Source organism: Cololabis saira, chromosome 19, assembly GCF_033807715.1.
Source record: "Cololabis saira isolate AMF1-May2022 chromosome 19, fColSai1.1, whole genome shotgun sequence".
Lineage (NCBI taxonomy): Eukaryota > Metazoa > Chordata > Actinopteri > Beloniformes > Belonidae > Cololabis > Cololabis saira.
In genome coordinates, this window is record NC_084605.1 from 13,894,798 (window position 1) to 13,921,597 (window position 26,800).

At 43.1% G+C, this 26,800-nt stretch overlaps 1 protein-coding gene across 41 annotated transcripts in view; it reads right to left on the reverse strand.

Annotated features, from left to right (window-relative positions):
• Positions 1-26,800, reverse strand: part of LOC133419626 (ankyrin-3-like) — a 209,266-nt gene that overhangs the window by 139,783 nt on the left and 42,683 nt on the right. For 17 of the 41 annotated variants that reach the window (XM_061708920.1, XM_061708914.1, XM_061708896.1 and 14 more), the window contains exon 1: positions 16,536-17,295. The exons of 2 other annotated variants lie outside the window; for them this stretch is intronic. In XM_061708920.1, the coding sequence (XP_061564904.1) occupies positions 16,536-16,652 (117 nt within the window). In that variant the 5' untranslated portion in view covers positions 16,653-17,295. Of the gene's footprint in view, positions 1-16,535; positions 17,307-26,800 lie in introns of those variants that run through there. 22 more of the 41 variants (XM_061708915.1, XM_061708923.1, XM_061708917.1 and 19 more) reach the window with 7 other exon arrangements.

Consider the following 26,800-nt stretch of genomic DNA (forward strand, 5'->3'; position numbering starts at 1 on the left):
CTCCCACCACCACGCTAAGCTTAGCCGACAAGCCGCTAACCGGAATGTAACAATGGGATTGTTTATGTTGTTTCACACGGACGGCTTCAGGTGAAGCACCGCACATGCGCAGCCGATGCACCCACGATGAGACCATGTTGTCACTAACCAGTAACTACAACAACAATGAAGTATCGGTGCGTGGTATCGGAGAATTTTTGCGAGTACGAGTATATGAGAGCAGTATCGGCCCCGATACCGATACCAGTATCGGGGCATCCCTAGTTTAGTTATATAATTATAACTAAACAACTTTAATAAAACGATTCAACATAGCATTTTTTCTGGAAAATACACAAGTTTGCAGATTAATAATCATTATTACGGACTTATCCACTCATCGGTTGTATCAGTGGAGGAGGGGATTTGAATAGACATCTCTGCATCACGCGCACACACACACGCGTTCGCACACACACTTTAATAATATGCAGTTTGCTTTATGGTGTCTGTGAAGGAAAGGAGACAGAAGGCAAAAAGGAGAGAGATGGGGGTTGCCATGGCAACCAGGGGCTCTAAATTTCATGGGTTCATCTCATGCTGCTGAAACTATAACTGCTGCCCCTAACATAAATAATGCTGGGTGTGATGGGACCAGCAGTACCTCCGGGTCTCTGTCCATCCTGCTTCAATGTGTGTGTGTGTGTGTGTGTGTGTGTGTGTGTGTGTGTGTGTGTGTGTGTGTGTGTGTGTGTGTGTGTGTGTGTGTGTGTGTGTGTGTGTGTGTGTGTGTGTGTGTGTGTGTGTGTGTGTGTGTGTGTGTGTGCGTGCGTGTGTGACAGCGCCTCCCATGGCAGGATCTGTAATATCAAGACCTCATGAATATTCACACAATTCCAGCCCAGTCTATCTTTTAGAGCTACCGGTTCTGCCTGGAGGCAGGTATTCCCTCTTCCGATTGGTTGTGTGCAGGGAGGTCCTGATATTTATTAAACTGTCCTAATTCACGTGAGAACCAAGTGGACAGATGATGAAGTGAAGGGTGTCAAACCGCACATGTTACATTTCATAACAAGTTGCAAAGTACCAAGTAAAAAGAACCGGTAGCTCTAAAAGATAAAAGACTGGGCTGGAATCAAATGCTACATTCATAATAGAATCGTAGCATTAAAAAGGAGGATGAATAAATAGAACTATAAAATCCTCAAATTGACTCAAGTGCAATTTTATCATTGATGTGAAATTTTATTTTCATTCTCTGCTTTTGCAAGGTGATCAGTTCTGTCAAATGTATATCTTCTGTTCATACATTCATATTTTTCCCGCTCTCCAGTGGTTTATTTACAGCACCTGGTCTAATTCTGTTCAGAAAATGGCACATAGGATGAATTCAGACTATGCTCTTAGTCTTAAACCAAAAAATCGTACGTGAAGGAACTGTTACAGTTTTCACCATCAAGTTTTCAAAATTACTTTGCTGTTGGCTAGATGTTTGTGAATGTGGTTCTGAAACTTTTATCAGCAAATCCTGTGCAATGGGAATCATAGGTTTAATTTGAGTAAATATGACACAACACTTTTTTTTTCCAGCCAACCAGTATAAACATACTGTTTAGTTTCATATACAGTGTTTTAACTTTATTTATTTATTTGTACTCATTTTAACAAGCACAATGTTCAAAAAACATCATGGTTGAGTTTACATTTGTTGCCAGCAATTAGAAAAAATAAACAAATGAAGAAAGTCAGTGTGCTGTTTTTTCCCCTCTCTTTCCACATGAATACCATTTGCAAACTTCATAAATGCTGTAGAATAAGAATTAAATAGTACCATATTGTTTAACTATGTCTCTTTTAAGTCCCTGAGCATCTCAGTTTTCCTGTCTTGTAATAACATGAATATGTGATTTATTTCAGATGTTACTGTATTAGTGAGTGTGATGAATACACACTGTGCTTATTACGCAGATATTACTAACAAAGCAGGTTGCAAATACTGACACTGTAGTTATCTGGTCTTCATAAGCACATATACTGGAAACTATTGTGTGTATCTCTGGGGGAAGTAACTGAGTGAGAGGTTATAGCCCTCATAAGTCACATAAACCAGACAATGTCCCTATAAGTCACAAAAAAAATCAGATTTAACCAAAACAGCTCTAGTTAAAGTCTCAATAGATGAATGTTTTTCTGGAAGCACGGATAGAAACTCATTTGATTCTCAGGCCCCTAGGCACGTACCCATTTGTCTATTTTTGTCATATGTTTTTATATTTTGTGAAAACATATATATAAATATATATATATATATATATATTTTGTGTGTGTGTGTGTGTGTGTGTGTGAGTGTCTGTGTGTGTGTGTGTGTGTGTGTGTGTGTGTGTGTGTGTGTGTGTGTGTGTGTGTGTGTGTGTGTGTGTGTGTGTGTGTTGTTGTCTACTTTATTATTGTGGAAAAATACCTCATTACTGACTGCTCATGACTCCTCTCTTCTCATTAAAAATAAAAGAGATAACTTATTTATTGTCTTGGACTGAAATAAATGTTGAATCCTTTACAACAACAAAAGAGAGAAACAAAAAAATCTGGATGTCAGAAATGACAAACATGTGAGCTATGTTTCATTTGGCACCACAGTGATGCTAGTTAAGCGAATCGAATGTGTAAAGAGTTAAACTGTGACATGTTTGGATTTTAAATTAATTAAATTTTTCCATTTAAGGCATGAAAAGTCAGAAGAGATGACATCTACAAGTCAGAGAGCGCCCTTACAGTGAGCGGTCTGGAAATAAAGTTCTACATGACCAATAATCGCATCAAGGAAAATATGGGTTCTGTTTTAAAAGGGACATGTGAGAAGAAAAAAAAAGAATCACAAAAGTTGAAGTTGAGACGCCATCTCCGACCCATGAAACCACTTATGAAAAAGAGAAGTGTAAAATAGTTTAAAAGAGAGCCTTCGTGCTTTACTCTTGTGGCATTTGTAGCAAACATTTCATTAATCCACCAGGAAATTGTGTAAATTGTGAAAAATTAGCATATGAAAGTATAAATTATATAACTTTAAATCACTGAATTAAGTCAGTTAGATATCAGTTAGATATTCGGTAGTTAAAAGTGCTTAGGTAACATATTTGCAGGTGTGACAGCTAAAGTAATCAGACTGCTTCTAAAACTGAGTTGTTCTGATGATCCCACACACCTGAGTGAAGCCCACGTATTTACACACACACACACACACACACACACACACACACACACACACACACACACACACACACACACACACACACACACACACACACACACACACACGCACACACACACACACACACACACACACAGCTCTCAAGCTTGCCAACTCATTAACATTCAAGTCCTCTATCGGCCCCCAGTGGTCGCTCAGTAGTACTGCAACAACTGCAGTGGGAGACACCATCATGCAGGCAGCAATAATGTAATCCTTCCATGTAAACTATTAAAACTCTCCCTGTTTCTCATGAGGAAATAGAAGTAGTAAAATCTAATTTGAGTAAGTTTTCGACCAAAAATGCTGTTTTATAAAGTGCTGCCTACATGAGAACAACTGTGTTCCTTATAAAAACAACCATGTAATTGTAGAAATTATGACACCGATACAAAACGGGTAGCGTGTGTGTGTGTGTGTGTGTGTGTGTGTGTGAGAGAGAGAGAGTTGTGGTGCTCCAGCCTGACTGCTGAGTGCTGTGATCTGATTGGCTGCTCGGCTACTGCAGTCTCAGTGTTCTCCCAGCACTTCAGACGCAGATGCAGGAGGATAAAAACAGCGTGTACAACTCTTCATGGCTCCAGTTCCTGCACCCCCCCCCCTTCACATTTCATCCAGTGTTCAAGCCCCCACATCTGTGGCCTGTTATGCATTTTCCCAGCGTTGACTCATAAATCAAGTGGCGGTATTTTTGGTATCGTTTGAAGATGTTCTAACTCCAGGTATCAGCACATCAGGAAGCTAGTTCCTCATTAAACCTTCTCAACTGGCTGGTAGATCTGCTTTACTTCTCTCTTTCACTGGGGTTACAGAAGATGATGTTCGTCCGCTGCTGCAGCATCACGGGCACGTGCGGCTGTGAAACTAGCAGACACAGAAGCGATCTAAAGAGGAAACAGGTAGAATAAAGCCGAATCTCCAGACTTCTGTATTAGAAACACACTGGGGCCCATGCGTAGCCGCAAGGAGCTACAGTACTGTCAGAGATCAACACAGGGAGCTTTAGAGAGGAGGAGGGTACCGGCTACTGTAAGAGTTGCTCCCCGCTCATCATCTCTGACAGAGACGGAGCTGGGGTCATGAATAAATGAACATCTGTGCGCGGCCAGAAGCATGCAGGGCACGCACGGCATCAGCGGGGCGAGAGTGGGGTAAACAACAAGACCGCCCATGGATGCAGCACCTGTAGCATCTCCTTCTCCTCACACAGAGTGCTCAACTTCATCTTACTGATTGCCAAACATACATTAAATGAATGCTTCATATTTTTCCTCTAAGGCTGGGGTCATATCATTCATCTGCTGTCGCGTCGTTTTCCTTAAAACAAAATGTGTGAAGTGTTGAATCATGTTTGTAAAGGATTGCTAAAATGTCACTCTGCAACATTCTGTCGTCGGCTCTGAACTCTTAGAGCCGTTTCAAAACACAGCATTCACGTTTGTTTATGGCAACTCTCATTAGTAATAGTGGATACACTTAAGAATAAGCTTTGATACAAATCTGTGAAGCATCTGTTAAGGGCCAAATGTTAATGGATGAAAATATGTGTTTGGCTCTAATCTGAATTAATGATAAAACATTGTTGACGAGTATAAGATTTACAATTGTATGAGCCTTTTTATTCAAATGTCACTGTTTGAATTAGCCTTCTGTTGTTAAATACAATGGGTGGAAATATATTTCAGATATTTTTTTATATTTTTGTATATAACCTTTAATCTCTATCGAAAGAAAAAGTACAAACAGACAAGGAGCAATGAAAACGACAGTGAAGCAGAGCGTCGTTCCATGAGCGATGCTCCTCAGCTCGCAGCATCTGATGCTAATTAAAGAAATGTCTGGAAAATCAATAGAGCACTTAGCTGTATGAACAACATCAGCATCACAGCGTCTCTGCTGTCCCTCAGGCCTCGTGGCCACAGCACCCACAGACGCTGAGCTGTGGGTGCTAATCTAACTACCGCTTTTTAGGGGGGGGGGGGTAAACACATACCAACAGCTGATCCAGGTTCTGTGCAAAAATAGAGCAAAATCTTGTCCTACAGGCATCTAAAGTAACACAAATCAAATGCAACAGCCACAAATGAAAGCATGCCAATTAAAAACAAGGATGTAAAATTGGTTATTTATGGGTTAATTCATTTCTAACAATCAGCCTTTGGCCTTAACCAAAGAGGCTGGTCGCAGTTATATTAGACGTGACTCAAAATAAGAGCAGGATGAGAGGGATGGACTTGAGTTAATTCAGCTCATTGTTTAGAGGCTTAAGATTGAAGTTCATAACTCTGATGAAGACGTGGGACAGGGACAGCTGAGCTCCGCGTCACTCCTTTTATTCAAGTCTCGTTCTCGTGCTTTTGTAAAGCTTCTGTTGAGTTTGGCTTTATGACTTTTTTATTTTGAAGGTTTGTGTGTGATGTCTGGTTTCCTTTCTGCTGTTGCTGTTTCCTGCAGTGCCGGTAATCCTGCAACCATCGCCTCCCCTGCATCCTCACCACTGATCTGAAACATAGCTCCAAAGGTCTTCACTACGTCTATGTGATACAGTATTTATGGTTCCAGCCATCTTTTCATGCTCCTCACGATGAATCACAGAGCAGTGATTTCCCCCTACGATGGACGGATGTGGGCGGCAGCCCCATCACACCTACTGCTCCACCGCTGCTGCCACAGATCTGCAGTCGTTTTCCCATGAAATAAAAAGAGGGACCCACTCTCCACCAAGTTAGCCCTCGCTTTTGTCATTTTCTCATCCAACTGTCCCTGTCAAGAAATGTATCTAATGAAAAACGAGCTTAGTGGAGAGGATTTTGCAAAGCTCCCTGCCGTTCTGAAACGCCCACCGGTTCCTGCGCGCCTTTATGTTTGCTCAAGAGATCTAGAGGCGGGTGGAGGTGGCGGATGCGCTTGTTTGCCGTCTAGCTCAATATTTAACTATAAAAATGCCCAGTTGGGGATTGGTTTTCTGTTTTGAAACAAAAATAAGTTTAAAAAATGGCCTGTTTTGCTAATTAAAACACGCTGTACACTGAACATGTGTTGTTGTAACTAGGTTACGTCACAGGATCGAGACCACTGTCGCTGTAACTGACTATACTAAACAAAGCAGCTGTTTTTCAGGGATCTGGTCCCGAGAAAAACAGCTAGTATGAACTAACTTTCTCCTCCTTCACCGGCAGACGGACCTGTTTGACAAACTGGAGTAGCTTTTATTCGCGGAGGAGTATTTCACAACGAGGCAACGTGAACTTAAAACCTCACAGCAATAGAATGCGCAAATAATTAACATCTTACAACCAACAGTGCAATTAACTTTGTGATATTTATTTTGTGGTTCCCAATTTTTTCCATACAAACGTACTAAATATACAGAAATGCATGTAAAACCTGGCGTGACCCTGAATTCTATTAGCTTTCAAGGTCACTCAGCACAAATGTGGGATTGTTTTTCCACCGAGTTCAGTTTGGCCAGTGTGTGTCTGCGGCGAGACGGGCTTCCTCTCTCGCTCAAACACACAAGAACATAAAAGATATCCCGGAGAAGTGCGTGAGCGTACAAGCCTCCATCCGGCAGTAATACCGCCGCCTGCGTTTCTCCTGCTCATGTGTCGTGCCAGTGATCTTTTCAATCCTGACTCTGCTCAAAACACCCGCCTATGCACTGCTTTCCTGGCACTTCCACTGATCCAGGTTTCCAAGTGCACCTACCCCATGCCAACAGTCTGGGAAACGGCCAAAACAGCCATTGTTTTAATTCACATTGATGAATTTGGCTTTTCCGGCTTCTTCTAAAAGGGAGGGTTTCAGCCGGGTGCCGGTCCGCCGCAGGGCCACCCCTAGACGACCACACCCCTACGGTCAATGTCAAAAGTTCCTGGAGAGTTCCAGGTACCAAAGTCTACGTGCATCTCAACTGGGTGTCCTCGATAAAATGTACGTGGCAAGAACATGTTACCCGTATGTGCCTGGATGCTGACTGGTGTCAAATTGTCAAATTGGTTTAATTCACTGTACAAATTGTTACAGATTACTTTTGTAATACTGTATTTGACCTGGTCTTTGTACGTTTTGACCATATAGAAATGTAAATCTTGCCATTGTAAGAATGAGATGTGTACCTGCGGTACTCTACTGCCCTTACTTTTTAACAACTTGTGCTTTCTATTATTTTACCTCTTTTCTTATCATTTACATACTTATCATTTACATTATACAGATAAACTTGCCTTGCCCTGCCTTGGTGACGTTTCACAAGCACACCAGTACCAGTACATGTATTATCGGTGCACAGCATCCAGGTGTTGACCAGTAACAAAAATGTGCAGAACGGCCCTGAGGAACCCGTTCTCAGTCCCGCGGTGACAGACTAACAATCCACACCAGACAGTTTGCTTCCAGCAGACTCAGTTTTGGTAAGTTGAGAAGAAAAAGAAGCTATTTGCAGTTTCAGTGTTTTTTTTTTCTTGATCTGCAAGAAGCAGGTCATATTTCAGTTTGGAGCCTGAGAGCCAGCTATTGACATATTTGAAATCAGCTGCAGTTTGCTGCCTTGTGGCGTCTGCGGTGAACGCTAATCTGTGCATGGAAAACAACAACTGCGGCGTGTTGAGGGAAATGATAAGGCAGGTTGAGCTAAATGGGGAGATGCATGTGTGCTGAATAAATGAATGAACTGTCCCAGTTCTGCGAGTGGATCTTCCACTGCAGAGGAGCGACGCGAGAAAAGAGCTGCAGGGAGGCGGAGGAAAGGAGGATAAAAGGCCTAACTAACAGCATCCTCATCCTTCCTGTCATTCTCTCAGTCTTTCTGCGAACTCTCCAGATCACTTCCTCCAGTCAGCTCTCCCACTCCAGCATCAGCCCTTCTTCATCTGCCTCCTTCTCTCTCAGCATGGCTTCCACAACTCGCCTCCGTCTTAATTTAATTGCATCCCTTTTTTCTCCCCCATCTCTGTTGAGGGTGGTGTTGAGGATGTGTTACCTCTCCCCCGCATCCCCAGCTAACCCCTCCTCGTCTTCCCTGTCCACCAATCACAACACTTGGCATGCTCTGCACCAATCGCCCGACCCAGCAACCCCCTCTGTAGTCCTGTTACAGGGAACATTATATCCCATTATATATAAGACACGTTACCTTTATGATTGCCTTTCTATTCAAGACCTCATTTCAAAAGCACGGTTCAAGTTCAGTCTCCTCTCCTCCCTTATTCCACCGCTGTACTCTCCCGACTCCAGATGCCTTCATTCTCTGCCCCGTGATGGAGTCTTTCTATAATTCATAACGCTCTCTATTCAGTTAGCTCGCTTGATTCTCTGCCAAGAGAGAACCGAGGTGTAGCATTGATTTCAGATCTGTTTGACTGTAGGCAAAATTACAAAAACCCACTTGCATGAAACTTGGTGGGGAGGGAGCGCGTGGACGAAGGCCGAAGGGATTACAGTTTGGCAGCGAAGCCTTTAAAAAGTACATGTCCTGAGTTATCTTCACTGAATGCCGTCAGATGTCGATGCCATCTGGTGCTCCAGCTTGCAGACGCTTACATATGTTAGCCTTTTCCTTTACAAAACAAATGACTCTGCGTTATTCTGCAGCCAACAATTGTGACACCTCCTCGTGACGAGCACAAAAAGAAAAGGAAAAGAGTTACGATGCTATTTTAGTCTGAGTTATTTCAGCAAGAGCGAGCAGATGATGTTTTGTGTTGGCAAAACAAAGACTGTGATGATAAATGTCAGAAGCAGAGTCAGCGGCTCGCAGCAGATCCATTTTAAATGACTGCTAAAGCTGCCACAGTCACTTCCAGTTAACAATGAGTCACGTGCCCGTAATCATGATCAGATCTGCAGCTCTGCAGAGCATGTTTAAGGTGTTTCAGCTTTACCAACAGCAGTTTTAGGATTAAGTTCACTCTTATCATCACTAGCTGATCAACCAATATTCAAGAACCTCCTGCCAGGAACCAGACAGCCGTCGTGGAAAGTCGATGACGCAGTTTCGCATCCAGGCAGGGAGTGTAAATAAACATATGAACCAATAATGGCACAGTGATTAATACATCAACTTTGGGACAGTTATTCTTTGGTCTTTCTTGGTTTATGGGATGGTCAGGGCTGGGGGTCCAGCATCCATAGCCTCTTCTTCCTCAACCATGCCTTTGTAACGAGTGCTGATGAAGTCGTGGACATTCTTGAAGGCAGTGTTAATGTCCTGTAAGGGCACCAGTATGACCCCAGGCTGTCGTGGGGACTGGCTTTTGGAAATGTTACTGACAACATTTTGGATAATAACTGATTTTTTTGTGTTACCACAACTTACTTTTCTACTGTGTGACTGTCCATCCCAGATGGTCCAGATACATCTGTACCACCTCTGGACGAGGTGAATGACCGTGTCTTTACCAGTTTACTTACTTAAAGGAGCTTGAGGCCGGATTGTGGCAGGATTTATGAAAAAAATCCGTATACATTTTAAGTTTTCTAGTAATAATGTCAGATGAAGCGTTCCAAACCCAAAAGAATGAGCCCTCTAGTGTATCTCTCCTTTGCCTTGAACAGGCTGTGTGCAGCAAAATGTGCTGCAATTCGGTCCCGAATTTCCCGCGCTGTCCTGCGGATGTGACGTCACATGACGCTGCATGCACGTTCTCCCCGTTCTCCCGTGCCGGCTTCACTGTTGGCTGCAGTACCCCCAACGGCCGTCGTGGTGAAGGGTGGCGCTAGAGAGTCTCATTTCTTTAAAGGAGCCTCAAGCTCCTTTAAAATTATTCCAGTTTCCTTGAACAGTTTAATGATATTATGCACTTTAGAGGGAGATATACTGTATGCAAACCCTGCCAACCAGGACATTTTTTTACATTTTAAATGGTATTTGCTGTAAATTAGATTCTCTGTTAACCTTTGCTTCTCAAACACCTTTCATCATCACTCTATTAAATTAAATCATTATTTCTTCATTAATTAAAAGACTGGAATTTCGGTCATACCAACTGTTGTTTTTATTTTATTTTATTATTTATAGTATTGATATTTTTTTTTATTTTATTATTACTATAGTATTGGGGAGCTTAAATGTAAAACGTATATCTCTAGTATAAAATTATACATATATATATGCAGGGATGAAACATTAAATAAATTGTGGCTTTATGTTGTTGGATGAAATCAAAGTCAAAGTAAAATTCTGGGTTGCACGTAAACTTCAGAATAAGACATTATTACCTCCACATCAGAATCGTTCTCCTAAAACTACACAAAAATGAATGCCACAAACTGATCTTTGTATCTTTTAAATGAAAATGGTGTACTTTTTGTTTTGTTTTGTTAAAAAATTTGATACAACATTTTGATAATCAAATTTTCTCCTCCTTTTCAATTGGGAAAAATATGAAAATATCTTCTGTTTTTCTAATCAAAAACAACCTGAACAATGAAAAAAAAGACAACAATGTTATTTATCCAAACAGTAAATGATGGAAGTCCTAACTATTTTTTATGATTTAACAAAATCATTTTCTATTAAATTTTTGTTTAACTGTCATCAGTGTACTGCTCAAATATCCTTTTAAAAGGCATGCCCCCCCCAAACATTACATGGTTATTGTTCTTAATTTATTATCACAAAAATGCAGCGAATCCAAAGATACACAGGCTTTAAGTGAAATGAAGCACCAGATATTTGCAATGAAGAGGCGGAAGCAGAAGAATATTTGGCTTCTTTGTTTCTGCTCCACTTCTGAAAGCTTTTAAACCAACACATACAATATATTAGAAGCATTTGTGGGCTGAAAAGCTAGGGCTACAACAAAGAGACACATAAGGATAGAATATTTCAACAAGGAAGGGGACGGGTGGAGGACAAAGAGATATGGACACACTGCTTGTAGAGCAGGGACAATAATAAAGCCTCTGAAATGAGTCTTGGCTCGAATAAGCGTTGAGGGATTAATGTGGTACAATATCTGGTCACAGGGGACCTCTTTAAGGGTGTGTGTGTGTGTGTGTGTGTGTGTGTGTGTGTGTGTGTGTGTGTGTGTGTGTGTGTGTGTGTTCTCGTCTTGGTACCTTGTTAGGACCTTTTTCTAGCGTAATCACTGACCTTGTTGGGACCAAAACTCCTTAAAGGGACCAAAGTCTGGTCCTAAAGACATAAATAAATCATTTCTAACCTGATAGTTCGGTTCAAGACTGGACATGAACTGGTTCTGGTTGAGGTTAGGTTTCTGTCGGGCTGTTCACAGCAAGTGTACGTCAATGCCGTGTCCTAACAAGGATAGCTAAGCCAGCTTGGGTGGGTTTGTTCCCGGTTTGCTCTCACCCCCCCAGTCCCAGGAGCAGAAGTACGACAGAACAATGCAGCCTTCTGCCAGCTGACAGACATGCTGGGAGGGAGGGAGCCATCGATGGAGACCCATGAAGGGAAGGAGAGTAAATGATGTGGGTGTATGGGGGCTGGGGGAGGGGGCGACTGGGGGAGACGAGAGGCGGCAGAAGAAGAAAAAAGCCAGAACTGAGTTCTTCCCCAAAATAAACCTCAGAGGAGGCAGCGTTTCCATCTGAGCCCCTTTCTGATTCTCATCTCGTTTCATTTCACCCTTCAGCCTCGTCAGGCATCGGTACGTCACACACTCGTGTCAGAGCAGAACTATCTAGCCTCCTCATCTTTATGTCCTCCTACATGTTTTCATGCTGAGTTTGAAGCATCTTGACAGTGAGAGAGAGGAAAAAGTATTACTCAGTTAACTTAAGAAGGTCAATCACCAGTAATAGACTCCACTGTCCACTGTTTTTTCTTTCCCCAAGTCTGACGACTCATTGAGTCACCCCGCCCCCCATGCAGGAGTTGGATATCCGACTCCTCATTTGTCACCTATTGCACCATGAATCTCAACGGCAGTTGTACCGTTGCAAACACAGACAGTGGTGAGATGTCGCTTCAACATTTTTATCTCCTGTCGTAACAACCGGGGCCGGTTCAACGGATGACTTACGAGGAGATTTGGCTTCAAAGATGAATCTGTATAAACTATCAATGACCAAACAGACAAAAGGGGAAATAATTTGAGGATAAAATTCCCAGTCAAATACTATTTTACCATCAGTTTGGCACGAGCTTGTGGGAGTTTTGTTCCCTACATGAGATGCTGTGAGCTCTTAGGCTAGAAACAACCCCAATTCAGATACCGTCATGCTAAGTATCCTGTGATACTCTACAGATACTCTCCCAGCCAATTATCTGCTTCAAGGTTGTTGAGTGTAATTTGCACCCACATTTCTGTTTGCATGGTACCTCTTATCTGCAGGAAACATGTCAAATAATACACCAAGTGGATGAGTAAGGGCTCACTTCATTCCATCAAACCAGCTGCTATAAAAAAAGCTTTGACTTCATGGATCCAAAGGGAGGTCTGGGGATGTACCCCTTGTGTGTGTCAAATTGTGAAAATATGGCGTGTCCAAGCCGTTTTTCCTAGCTGAGTGGGACAGCTTGAATCTTCCTCCAGACCTCAAGAGAAACTACCAGCTGAAGTCTTAACAGACAGTTAAGAGGCATAAACAACATGATTTTAATAATCCTAGGTAGTTAAATTTGAAGCCAGTCCGTCTAGGAGCGGATGTCCAAGTTCAGCCCAACTGTATATGACAGACTTACTATGGCAATGGTCTAATGGTCAAACAACTGAGGTGATAAACTTTGGTATGTATTTGTAAAACAAGCTGCAGGCGGAGAAATGGCACCAATAACCCCCAATAAATCAAAGTCTGCTTGATTTCACACACCCTATTTTCGCTATTATCACATAAAACTCATTCCAAATGTTAATATCATCATCTTCCACTGTGCTAAACTCAGTGGAAGACTCCGTCTGTCCATCAGCAAGGTGTCAGGACGAAAAAAGCAGCAGAGCAGTTAATCACTCACTTGCATAAAAACAGATGCCTCGTATATGCATGCAAGTCAATAAGCAGATTGATGCTGCACCAGCCAGTCAGTCTTCCAGGAAGCCGACCGGCTGGAAAAACATGACCAACCACAGCAAAAGGAGACAGAACCTGCTCAAGTGATACAAGTTAAAAGCATTAAGCGGCTTCAGGTTCAATACTGCATGTCTGCTCGGAACATGCGGCTATTAGCGTTAATGGCACCTGCCCTCGGTGGCGCGGTGAGAGCATGCTCCTGGATGCTATATCATGTACGCAGCACTAGCTGATGCTGCAAAAGCTTTGAATGCTTAGTACGGTATCTGTTTAATGGATATTATCTGAGGCGGACAGAGGAAGCCAGGCCACGTGGTGTAAGAGAAGCAGGGAAAGTGAGGAGAGATGAAGGGAAAAAGACAATAATTAAGGTGATGTGATCCGGGTCAGAAGAGGATATTTTTTTACTCCCCGGTGCCAAGAACTGATTCTGGGCAGACAGCGATATAGATTTACCTTGAGTGAGCCAAAGATAGCTGATATCCCCTTTTACAATGTTACACTACAAACACCGGGAAACTGCTGACGTCGCCTAACACATCCTTCCAGCAACACGTCTCCCTCACCTGTTGCTTCAGATATGTAACCATCAATCTGTGATCACACAGGGTCAAGTCACATTCCGACCTCCATTTCTGCTCACAGCACTCAGATTGCAGCTGATCGCTCTATTAACTGGTTCATTGGTATGTTCTGGCGTTATCTATTAAGATCATTTCTGTTTCCTTTGATACGCTTTTAAATCTACATTAGTGTTAGTATTAAGAACCAAGGAGAAGGCTGCTGATCTAATTTCGAACAATCGTAAAAGGACTAATGGCATTGTAATCTAATCCACTACTAAATGAGAAGACTTTTCAAGTGAAACATGATGGTGTTTGCTCGTTAACATAGTGTTTCTCAGGAGTAAAGTAATAAAGAATGTCACTACAGCAGTGCTGAGCCTAAGAAAGAAAGAATCTGTGGTTTCAAAAGCCTGTGAAATAACCCACATGGTCCGAGCTCAGAGTCAGATCCATGAACTCTTGTCAAAGTCAAAACACACTAAAGTGGTTGGTCATTTCTGCAACTTCATATAGAGTGACTGGTATGATGTTATTACCCTTTTAACCTGATCATCACATTCCCTTTCCAAACCAAACAGAAAGTGACTCCATTACTAATAAATATGTTGGGGTTTACGGTAATTTTATTGATTTATTCCATGTAGCAATACCACTTCTGGCCACATGGGGGCATACAGACCGCCCGTGTTGACATAGGAGGCGTTGATTGTACTGTGCTAATGGGTGGGGATGGTCCAGCACATCTTGTAATACCATTCTCTTCCATTGGGGGTGCAATTCATTGTTTTTCACACCACGGGCTAAACTTTCTTATGAGATGCTGCTCACATCTGGCCAGATGTGATATCGCTCCATCGAGCGGCTTTTAGCAAAACTGTCCAAATGTTCTCCACTTATTAAAAGTCAAATGCTGAAAATCATGTACTGTAGAGGATGTAAGACAAACTGGTATTAAGTAAGCGTCTTTAGCGTGAGATATGTTTTACTTTGGTTTTAGAGCCTCCGTATCTGAGGATGGGAAACACCCACAGTTTGAGATGTGAGACACAGTAGAGACTACATCCTTGGATTTTTATTCTCAATAGCTTCAAGTGACATGTTCTTCCCATGCTTGTGTGGGTTTGCTCTGGGTTCACACTGCAAAAACATGACTATTTGCTGAACTATTAAGTAAATATCGACCATAGGAGGGAGGCTGAGTGTGCATGGTTGTGCATTTCATGTGTGGCCATGTGACGTAATGGAAATCTGCCCAGGGTGTGCCCCAGCTCTCTCCCCGTAGCAGCCGGGATAAGAGCCGTCAGACCTCCATGATCCTGAATAGCATGAAGTGGGTATAGAAGATGGATGGATGGATGGATGGATGGATAGATGGATGATTGATGGAGCACCGGCTTAAATTTCCTGAAATTTTCATAAGAGCTTACTGGCAGCCATCCTGTCTTGTGACTGGACCCTGTTTTACAGATTGTTGCTTAGTAAGTTTATCCGTTCTTCCTGTGTTTTTCATTATCATTATTTTTTTTGTCCCACAAATCATCAAACCATTGAGACATAACTGGCCGGTTTAAAGTGACAAATTAGGGGCAGCATGAGGAAATATCCAAACTCGAGAAACAAAGCATCTTCCAGTAAAAACAATACAATCAAATAAAAAAAAGAACTCCCAACAACGTGGTGTGGCGAGCAAAAGTCTCCCCTGCATCCATTTCAACGTGGGCACTAATGAGGTCAGTGTACTGAGTCTTGGTGACAGGTGGCTAGCCCGGGACTAACGACGGCCTCGGGCTGGTCGTTGTGTGACGAGCCCGCATCTCTGCACACTGACACAACTGTGCCCGTGCTAAATGGCCGCGCACGCCCAGGTCGGCGGAGTTGTTCAAACACTGAACCCTCCGCCAGCCTCCACTTCAGCTGGAGAGCTTTTATTCTGCCAAATGAAGCTGACCCTCCACAAGCTTGTTATTGATTCCCAATCAGACCTATTGATGATTTCATAGGTGCTTTTGTGTCAAAGATCAAGTCTAAACTTTGCCCTTGCACAAAGGCATCCATGCCAACATACACACAAACGCACACACGGCACCCCCAACCAACCGCAGGGTGTGACTGCTGACGCGTTTGGCTCACAGACACATTTCTCCCTCGAATTCACACGTTTTGCATCAACATTTAGCCCGGGAGGGAGGAGACGTGAGTCGTGAGGAGACAGAAAGTGGACATGAGGGGGGAAAAACTGTTTAAGCAAGTTTGAGCAGCTTCTCATCAGAGACGGACAAATTAGGGGATTTCTCACAGAGCAGACAAGACGGGAGCGTGCACACTGAGGAGGGTATTTCTGAAAAATACATCTTCATAAAATCTATTATTAATGGAGTGAGTTCCTCACGTCCGTCAGGAATGTTTTATAACTCAGCCATGCGCGTCTCATCTCACGCAGACGCGCCTGCGCTGCAGAAAACACCCGTCTGTCCTCTATGGCAGCTTCCCGTCGTCTTCACCTCCCTGCACTTGCTCTCCCCTCATCCATCTTTTTCTTTCTTCTACCCCGACCCCCCTCAGTATTCCCACTGGGACCCCCCCTCTCATCCCGCTGGGTGGTGTGTGTGTGTGCATGCATCAGTGTGTGTGCTGCATCATGACAAAAGAGAAGCTCCCGGATCCCACTGGACCGGCACGTCTCAAGCATTCCTCTTTGCTCCCATCCCTCCCATCTCTCCCATCCCTCGAGTGCTTTCTCCCCTTCCTCTCCTTCCAAACTCATCTACCTTTTTCTTGGCTTCACGCAATTTCCTCCTCGCCTTCTTCTTCGCCTCCTTCTCGTCCTCTACAGCGTTGAGGTTCTCATCTGCCTTCTTCTTCAGCTGGGAGGCGGCGTGCGCCATGCTGCTCCGGCCCAATTAATCCACACAGGTGGGCAGTGGGAAAGGAGGGATGGAGACAAAGTCTTCTTTTGGCTTTCTTTTTCTTCCCGGCTCCTTTTTTGTTTTTGTTTTTTTGTCCTCCTCTTCTCGGCTGCGCTTTCGTCAGACGAGGAGCCCTCACAGGTGTGTGAGAGGAGAGGGACTTTTCTTCCTTGCCTTTTCAAAATGTGCCCCTCTCTTTTGTTCCTTTTCTGTCCTCAGCAGTTATCCACACCGGGCAGACGCTACGATCCAGTTTGGGGCAGGACTGAGACACGACATGCTCCTCTGTTGCACCTCCTTAAAACCTTCTGCTGTTCCCTCAGCTGCTCCCAGAAGTGCAAAATAAGTCAATAAAATACAAAGAAAAGAAGACGGTTTGTACATTTATGAACTAGACATAGTCTGAACTGTAGCCGCGCTGCAGAATTATGTATAAAAATGGCTCAATTACTGGTACATTCATGAAGCGCCAGGATTATAGGTCCAGGGGGGGCTGGAGCTCCAGCCCCAAGCCCAGCAAAGAGCCCTGCTGTCTGGGTGAATGTGCTGGTCCTGCTGTCTGCTTGAGCGCTTCCTCCCGTCTGCTGGCTGCACCTGAGCACCGAGGCATCCTCCGTGCACGCACACGCTCTCTTGCTCCGCGACGTCTCGCCAGGACGCATGAACAGCAGGGAAATGACAGTGGAAAGAAGGTTGAGATAGGAGGAGGGGGAGGAAGAGGATGGAGGGGAGAGAAAGGCGGGGGCAGAGAGGTAGAGAGCAGCTGGGACAGCAGAAAAGAGAAGGAAGAGTGCAGGGATGGATGGATGGATACCTCTGCTTACGACCAGCTGGCTACGGCTGGGAGATAAAGACAGAAAAGGGAAGGTGGGACTCCACGCAGGGCGGGTACAGGACAAACACCCAACGGGGGTCCGGGATATCACAGCACACATGGTGGGTGCAGCCATCACGCTCCTGTTATGGAACTTGATGGCTCAGGCTAATCCCAGAGACGCCCCACTGGTATTCTCCATCGACACAGCCAGAACCAACAATTTACCTTCAAAATCAGAGTTTTGAGATAAGAAGAAATATGCTAGGGACGTTTTTAGACTCCTTGGCACAATGCCCTGAGGTCTCACCCTAAATGCCTCAGTCAAAGGGAAAGTGCGATGCCTTTACACCCCGTTCATAGCAGCCACTTCCTGGGGGATGGACTCAGCCATGTGAATTTACTTTGGATAGTAACATGTTGGTGATTTCTTGTCCCTACAATCAGTAAAATCCCCTGAAGTAACTTCCGATCCCCAGTTGCGTCTTGCTACAAATACTAATACCTCGACGGCGCTATGTCACACACCAACGACGGTTAAACTAGCTCACAGAGCTGCATGGACACGAAGGCAGAGACAACTAAGACCTAAGAAAGTAGTGACAGAGGGAAAAAGAGAGCTAATATAGGACAGTGTCACAAAAGTGCCTTTACCTCCAAGGAGGACACATTGAGCTACGAAAACTGGAAAAGTTAGTTTTTGCTCTTTTAATGCTCCTGCATTCGGAATTGGACCAGTTCTCAAGTGTTTCTCTTTTTCTCTGCCTCTAATAATTAATTGTTTTTAAAACGATGAACAGAGAAACATCACAAACCTTTTCACTTCTGTATTGACTCTTGTCGCGTTGTTTCTGAACCCATGTGAGAACATGGCGAAATACTGATGAAACAAACTCAAGGTGCAAAAAAAAACCCAAAACACAGAGGTTCCAATGTCCCGAAGAGAACATAGATTAATTTCACTGAGTTTTAGAAATAAATGAGGGAGGTACATGGAGGCTGGCGTGCACTGCTGGATCAAACATCAATGTAAAATGTATAATATCCTGATGGAGGGAGATAGAATGTACGAGGGAGCTGATACCTTCAGGGCAATTATCTACTTTCCAGGAAGATTAAAGAATCAGCATGAAATTAATGAGAAGCAAACGATTTCACTTTGTTTCCTGAGGTCATTTTCTTTCCCTCGCGGAGCAATGCGACGAGACCGAAGCGTAACACCCCACAACGACACGCGATCCTTGATGAAAACCATGTAAATGACACAGTATGTGCATAAAATACAACCGTTAATGCTTGCTGCTGCTTTTATTTTGATTTGTGTGTGTTTGAGTGCTCGTAGCTCATGTTGGCACACGGCAGCCACTGAATATTAAAAACATTGGCTAAGGCATTGGGCCGCGGGTTGTGATAAGACCATGTGACAGCTGAGGAGGCTTCTGATTGGCTGTGAGGAAACAGCACTCCGCTGTCCTATATAAAAAGGTCCAATCTGACAATAACAGAAAGGAGAAGAGACTGGGGGACGTCTCAACACAACAACGGACATCTTCACACATTAACGTTGTGTAATTCCTTACCTGCCAACCCATTTGGGCCTACGAGCTCGCCGGCACTGACATGTGATGCATGGTCTTAGTTATTAAAGAGCAACTGGGAAACCTAATTTAACTGTGAAGCACAATGATGTTGGATTGTTGGAGCTACTTTTATCATAGAGTTTGTTTTTTTTTAGCAGCCTTGTGCATTTTTTGACATCTCCTGCATCTCTTTGATGTTTCTGCAGCTGTTTTAAATCTCTGTAGTCACCTTTCATCTTCCTCGTATGTCTCTTATTGTTTTATACATGTGTTATTTCCGTTCACCTTCTCAACACCTTTTATCTGCGTGGAGTTTTTTTTGCCTCTTTAAAGTGTTTTTTTCATCTCTTTGTAGCCATTTTTAATTACCTCTCATCCCTGATTTGTCACTTTTTGGTTTGTTCTTACGTTATAATTTCTGATCTTTGTCTGAACTCTTCGTCTTTTTGGAGTCTGTTTGTCCGATTCTTTAAGCCACTTTGTCTTCAGTCCATGGACAGGGATATTTTTACCCTCTTGAACCTCTATCCTCCTTATTCCGGATAAGTGATCCACCCATTGTTTCATCTAACATAAGCATCTCTCTCCACTCTGTGACTATCACTTCCACGACTGCTAATCTCCTTGTAATAACAATTGATTGATGAAACCAATATTCTCAGTCAGTTTCCCCAGGAGAAGCACTTACTGCAGCTTTTTTCTGCAGGGTAGTGAACCTCATTACTGTTTCAGAGCAGTTCATGCTAGCATTTCAGCAACGCTGATCCAAACATGGCGGTCATCATCCCAGCATGTCTCCCCTTCCTCTCTGACATATGCATGAAATTCTAGTCGGGGTCTCAGGATCTGAACTTGGGATCCACGCCTGGCCTCGGTTTTCCAGCTTTTCACTCACAGCACATGAACGTCTGCACAAATGTCCCCACAAAGCTGTACATCATACTGGAAAGCTAATGAATGACTGTAAATCATGTCTTATGACCTGCAAAGCTTCCACATTATAAATGCATTGGGATCCCGTTGCCAGTTGGGAATCCTCTCATTATTGCTCGGTTAACATCTGTAAACCCAGTCGCACTTCTCTGCCTTTAATATAACTCTCTTTCAGATTGAGAGGTATTTAAACTTTCTTATGAACACATCTGAGGGAAAAAGATTCATTAAGAAGAAAATTCCACCCAAACTCGTGCCTGAGGCTAATCACGAGCCAAACCCTGCTTACTACGGCATAATAAGTCATCTGTCAGCCAGTGGCTTCAGCAAGGATTTATTGAACTAATCCTTCATTATCTTCATCTTTGTGAGGCGCTTATGAATTAGACACACTGCCCCTTACAGGTCTCTAGTCTGTCCTGTAACTGGGATTATAACATCAGGTGATGTCTTTCATCGTGGATTAGGTTTTCCTTTGTTTTTCATAACTATCCTAACAAAAGAAGAGGAGGTTTCAAGGTTTAAGAGTTTGGTCTGCAGTCTCTGGTGGCGTCTCTACGGGGACATTTCCCCCGTTTCTCAGTTTTTTTGGTCCACCACATCTCGCTGAGCAGAAACCGCAGGCTCGGGAAAATGTCAGGTGAGTTGTGGGTCAGCAGCAGAGACGCCGGCCACTGGCCTTATTATTGTTTTGCGTCTGCACTTTCATAATCCTTTTTGGTGCATTTCTTTCGTAGTGGTTTTTCCCTCCCTAAGCTGCTGATGCTGACTGGTGCCTGCAGCAAACTGCTCAGTGCACAAACCAATGAAGCTGCAGTTAATCCCGTCAAGGCTGGGTGAGTGCCACCAGTGTCCACAGGGAAGGAACAACACTGTCCCCTGGAAGGATGAGAGCACAGCACGGACCTCCGGGGTCCTCTGAAAATGTGTCCTCATTTGATATATGTAAACATTAAGATAATGGTAAAAACTGGCAGGTTTAGACAAAAGTTACAGTGTGGAAGTTATCTTTACAGATATTGAGATATTAAATAATGAGAAGAAAATACTTAACTATTTTATACATTGCTTTTCAACCAATTAACTGACGCAGCTGAGAGCACAGAAAGAGAAAATAAATAATTAATTACCAAAAACATTTGAGTATATTGAAATTTTCAAGATGTTGAAAATTTGGGGAGAAAACAAACAAGAAAAAAAATCAGTTGGCAATTGGTCCTAAATTCTTCCAGCTGCATGAAAGCAACTCAAAAACATTGTGTGACTTTAAAAACACTACTGACTTTCCACTTTGACTAATTACAATAAAAAGCCAACACAATGCACGAGAATGAATCTAGAGTTCATTAACGTGTGATCCGAGCTGATCAAAATGTCAAACACTTGATTTCTTCTGCTCACACTCCAGACAGCACCTCAAGAAGAATTAAAAATACAATTATTTATATATCAAATTCAAAATAAATAAATGTATAAAAAAAGAAAGATCCCACTGTTCCACAAAGAAAAGTAACCTCATTTCCAGATCTGGCGTACACAGAATCCTGTCGTCAAGATATTTTCCTGCGGTGTTTGGTTCCATCTGGTGGCTACACAAGAGTTCAATGTTTTTCATCCCAACGCGTGAGATGTTCACTTTTTTCTACATGCAGTTGCAAGGGCGCCCATTTCAGATGCTCAGATGCCCCTACAGTTTCCAAACATCACGGAGGTTAATGGAGGAATTGCAACACGAATCAAAGTGATTTGCAGTTAGTTTGAGGGGAGGGCATGAGGAAGAGTCCTGCTCCAAACTGCTGGGACATGGGTGTGGGTGTGGATGTCTTGTGTGCATTACTGTGTAATTGCAATACACACTTTTAATACACACTGCTCAAATTAAAAAATAATGGCACACTTTGACATCACACCAGTTCTCAAAGGGGGAAAACAATTGTACTGTATATATACCGGTACTGATATGTGGTAGGAAGTAGACCTTTGTTGAAAAAAATGGATTTTCCAATTCTAAATCGATTCTCATATTAATTCCTAAAAATCGATTTGTATGTCTAAAGATCGATCGAATTCATCATTACATTACCACTTTTGGTATTTTTTTGTTTATGCCCAAAAAAGGAATGTTTTGTACGACACCAGAATAACTAGTGCCATGTTTTTGCCTTTAAATATGTTTAAAGCTATGAAAACATTAAAGTTTTCAGTTATAATTGCATAAATTGTCTATATTTCATTACTTTATACTGTATACTGTCTTGGGGTTAAATTTGCATAAAATGCTTAAAACCAAATTCTCAAAAATTAAAAACCAAAATAGACCAAAAATGGAAAAAATGTAAACGGAATGTGGGAAAAACTAAAACCAATTTCATACGTCCTCTGTTTGCTGCCCTGGACCTGTTTGATAATTCTGACCCACTGTCATGGTTTCCCAGTGTAGTTTTTTAGTTTTACTCACTCCCCTGTTTTTCCAGACCCTGCCACCCTAATCAGCCAGAGATCCACTCATTCCCTTCACCTGTGCTTCCCCACCCAGCTCCACACCTGGTTTCCCTCATCAGCAGTTCCCCTCATATACCGGCCCATTTCCACCTTCTAGTTTGCCAGATTGTCGTGTGCTTTTGCCTCGCTTTCCAGCCTTCCTGATTTCTGTCCTGTTCCTGCCTGCCTGCCTGTAACCCTGCATGATTCTTGGTTTTATGGATTGTTGCCTGCCTGTTTTGGTTTTGTTTGCCTGATCTGCCTGACTACCCGGTTTGACCCCTGCCTGCCTTTTGACAAAGATTAAAGCCTCTTGGACTCTGATCCTGCCTGGTGTTGTGCATTTGGGTTCTCTGTCCTGTCTGAGCCGTGACAGTACTGTACAGTACAGGCAGGATCAGAGTCCAAGAGGCTTTAATCTTTGTCAAAAGGCAGGCAGGGGTCAAACCGGGTAGTCAGGCAGATCAGGCAAACAAAACCAAAACCGGCAGGCAAAAATCCATAAAACCAAGAATCATGCAGGGTTACAGGCAGGCAGGCAGGCAGGAACAGGACAGAAATCAGGAAGGCTGGAAAGCGAGGCAAAAGCACACGACAATCTGGCAAACTAGAAGGTGGAAATGGGCCGGTATATGAGGGGAACTGCTGATGAGGGAAACCAGGTGTGGAGCTGGGTGGGGAAGCACAGGTGAAGGGAATGAGTGGATCTCTGGCTGATTAGGGTGGCAGGGTCTGGAAAAACAGGGGAGTGAGTAAAACTAAAAAACTACACTGGGAAACCATGACACCCACACGATGTTTCTGAAAGCAGTTATATCAGCATTCTGGGAGGTGATTAATCCTTACAGCATCATTAGCTGCCAATACTTGCTGTTGAATCTCAATATAATACCAGTATTAATATGTCATATAATTCATGCAACAGCTCAAAAAATAGTTTTAATAACACTAACCCAAATCAATATCGGAATCGGATCGAATCGAATCAAATCCTGATAATCGATTCTGAATCTTAAGAATCGGAATCGAATCGATTCCTGACATTTGAATCGATTCCCAGCCCTATTAGGAAGTAAAAAGAAGAAGCCTGAAGAAGGCTGAATTCAAAGCCCACTTCTAATGAGATGATGGATAGTGTCCTGGAATATCTACTCCCAGAGCTGGACCATCAGTCACAGTCTGAGATGCGACCTGGTGGCGTCAGATGGACCGTATACAGTAGCAGCACATAGTCCCAGAGGTGTTTCATTGCATTCAGGTCAGACACAGCAAACCCTCTGCTATGGTACGTCCTGATGTAGCATCCTGGAGCAGTCACACTACCTGTGCAGGTATCAGCTCATGCTACCAGTAGTGAGACTGACTCTAGCAAAAGGCAAAACAAGCAAAAGCAGTCAGAAAAGATGTGGAGGCCTCCACCTGCAAAACCGCTTCTTTTGTGAGTGTCTTCTCGTTGTTGGCCCTCCAGTGCAATTGTTGTTAATTTCATGAACACGAAAGCAGCTGAAACGGATTAACAACCCCCTTCTGCTGCTTAAATCACCAAATCGATATCCCAGCAGTTTCATTGACTATACTCTGGTGAATAAGTATCCCTTTAACTTTGAGCAGCGCAGTATAAAGGACTGGAAGAGATGCAGTTCCTATGGTGACCACTGGGGGGCAGTCTCTCACAGATAAACGCATGGATTGGGAACCCAGTGCAAGTCCCCGGTGTTGTTTTTACACATTTCAAAATATAAAAGCTTATTTTGAGGAAGGTTTATACCGATATGGGGGAAATACTCCCCCTTATTCTATTACCTATATTTATATTTATCTCATGTTACACACTGCGGTTACCATCTTTTGCACCGATCCGATTGAAACACCTCTAAACAGGTGCACTGTACATGTGCAATATCTGCAGATGATGGAGAACTGATGCCTGATGCAGTTAGCACTAAAGAAAGAGAAGCAGTTCATACTTCAGTTCGAGCAAACATACCAACCCCATCTCACATCCACTTGCTTACAAGTGAGCAAAATAGTGCTTAAATTCTGCTTTGATCCTTAAAGTTAAACTTTCTGTTTCAGGGGGGGGAGCCAGTTGGGTGAGGATTACAACAGCAGCACACTGGCAGCACATCATGTGATGCTCTATTCAAGCCCACCTCGTGGAATTAGATTTTCAGGGAATCCCAGGATGACTCTGAGTGGTGCCATTAACCCACTTTAGAGTCAAATTAAATTGCAAACATCTCTATCTTGTTTATTAAATTCAAATCTCTGTATAATGGATTTCTCAGTCATTTATCCCGGGTTATGCTCCACCAATACCTTCACTAGGAAAGCACATCAAATTAGACACAATTAAGACCATCTCAGCATCCTGCCTCATTGTGAGGACCCACATACGTTTTTGTCTCCATTCTTTAGTGTACATCTCCAACCTAAATATTTAATTCAGGCTTGCAGGAATGATGAGCAAACAACAGCAAAGTCGGCAGACTATAGAACTCACATATATGTGCTGACAAGGGGAAAAGTTTTACTTCACCAGAGCTGGATAGCTGCAGCGGGACAAAAGCTTGCTGAGTAGGAACAAAATAAAAGCAGCTCACCGCAGAGGCCGATTTTTCTTACTAAAATTAAGAGAATAAAAGTTCTTTCAAGTGGGTTCCCCAGACTGTTGGGGCTCATGTGGAGCTCCGTCGGCTGATCTGACCTGATTATTATTGTGTCTGGAGACGCCTCTGCTCTTTCTGTCTCGAAAACCTGTAATTCTCCAAACTCTGACATTTTCAAATACAAATGAGGGCTGGAATGAGCTATGAGCTGAAACATGCTCATCAAGTCTCATATGGGTCGATACCGTTGGAGAGAGAATACAAATGAGCTGAGATATTACGTGCAGGACCTCAAATGCACCAGGAAGTCAGATTCTCAGAGTATGGTGTGTGTGACGTCAAATCCAACATCAACAACACCGAGCACATGGTCATTTATATCAACTCAGACGTCACAGGAACATAAACAAAGATCCTGGCAGATGTCTGGCTGCACCGACCTGTTACAGAGTTTTATAACTGACTAATAAACTCGTATTGTTTAATTTCTGCTTTTCAAATCCAGAAAACAGCTGTCACTGCTGTAGCATAATACAAAAGAGCTTGCTAGCAGCATACTACATCTTCAGAGCTGCATACTACATACTGACAAACGATACTGCAGCATACTAAAGCGTAGTACGCATCAAACTGAATATGCAGTTTTGAAATCAGCCTGCATCTTGGTAAAAACCAACCAATGTGACTTCCCAGCTTACTGGTACACAGAGGGAGACGACCCCCAAAAGCATTGTGGGTGCTGGCTTTTGAAACGCAGAAACAGGAACAAGCCGCCCTTTTGCCATCAAACACGTTCACAGCGCGGTAAAACCCTTCCCATCTTTACTTTCTGACACAAAGGGAACGATGCAAGACTTTTCACGAGGTCGCTGCTTGTTTTAACTTTAGAAAAAGTGTCCATTGATATGCAAGTACGTATAAATGAGTGTGGCAGGGTGGAGGATTGGGTGTGGGCTGCGGGGGAGCAGCCACTCAGGGGATTGGGCACACCTGTGACCAATCAATCTCTCCACCCTGCGTGGCTACTTGAATAGCGGCTGCACACCAGCAAAGGTCTCTGCTGGGAGGAAGGAGAGTTGCTGAAGGTGCTGAGTCCTGGTTCACGTCTGTGTGATTCGGAATAAAACATTTCCTCCTCGAAACCCTGTGTCCTCTGTCCTGTCGGTCGACCCCAAGTAGCACGTGCTTGCTACAATAAGTATATACTAGGGTTGCTCCCGATCCGATCCCGATCACTTGAGTTTGAGTATCTGCCGATCCCGATTTTTCCCGATCCGATCACTTTTTTTGGCTCCAGATACAATTCCGATACTTTTTCCCGATCAGATACATTTTGGCAATGAATTAAGTAAAAAAAAAAGAAAAAAAAGAGGACTAAAACTACTAAAAAGTTTATTTTATTGTCCATTCTCTCCAACATGGACATATATTTCTTTTCACTGACTGCATCATTGGATCAAAACAAAGTTTATCAGCACTGGTGCCACAAAATGGAGAAACATGAAATTGTAAAACTAAAACAAAAGTGAAGAATAGTACAATAACAAAAATAAATATTCACTTCAAAAGGAGGTAGTTTACCTACTAGGTTCAAAAGTTGAATGACATACAGCCAAACTCACAATCAATAATTAAAATACATTTTGGCTTAACCTTAGTGCAGAATTCTCAACAGCATGAAATGAATAGCAGCAGCTTTTCATCGCGGCT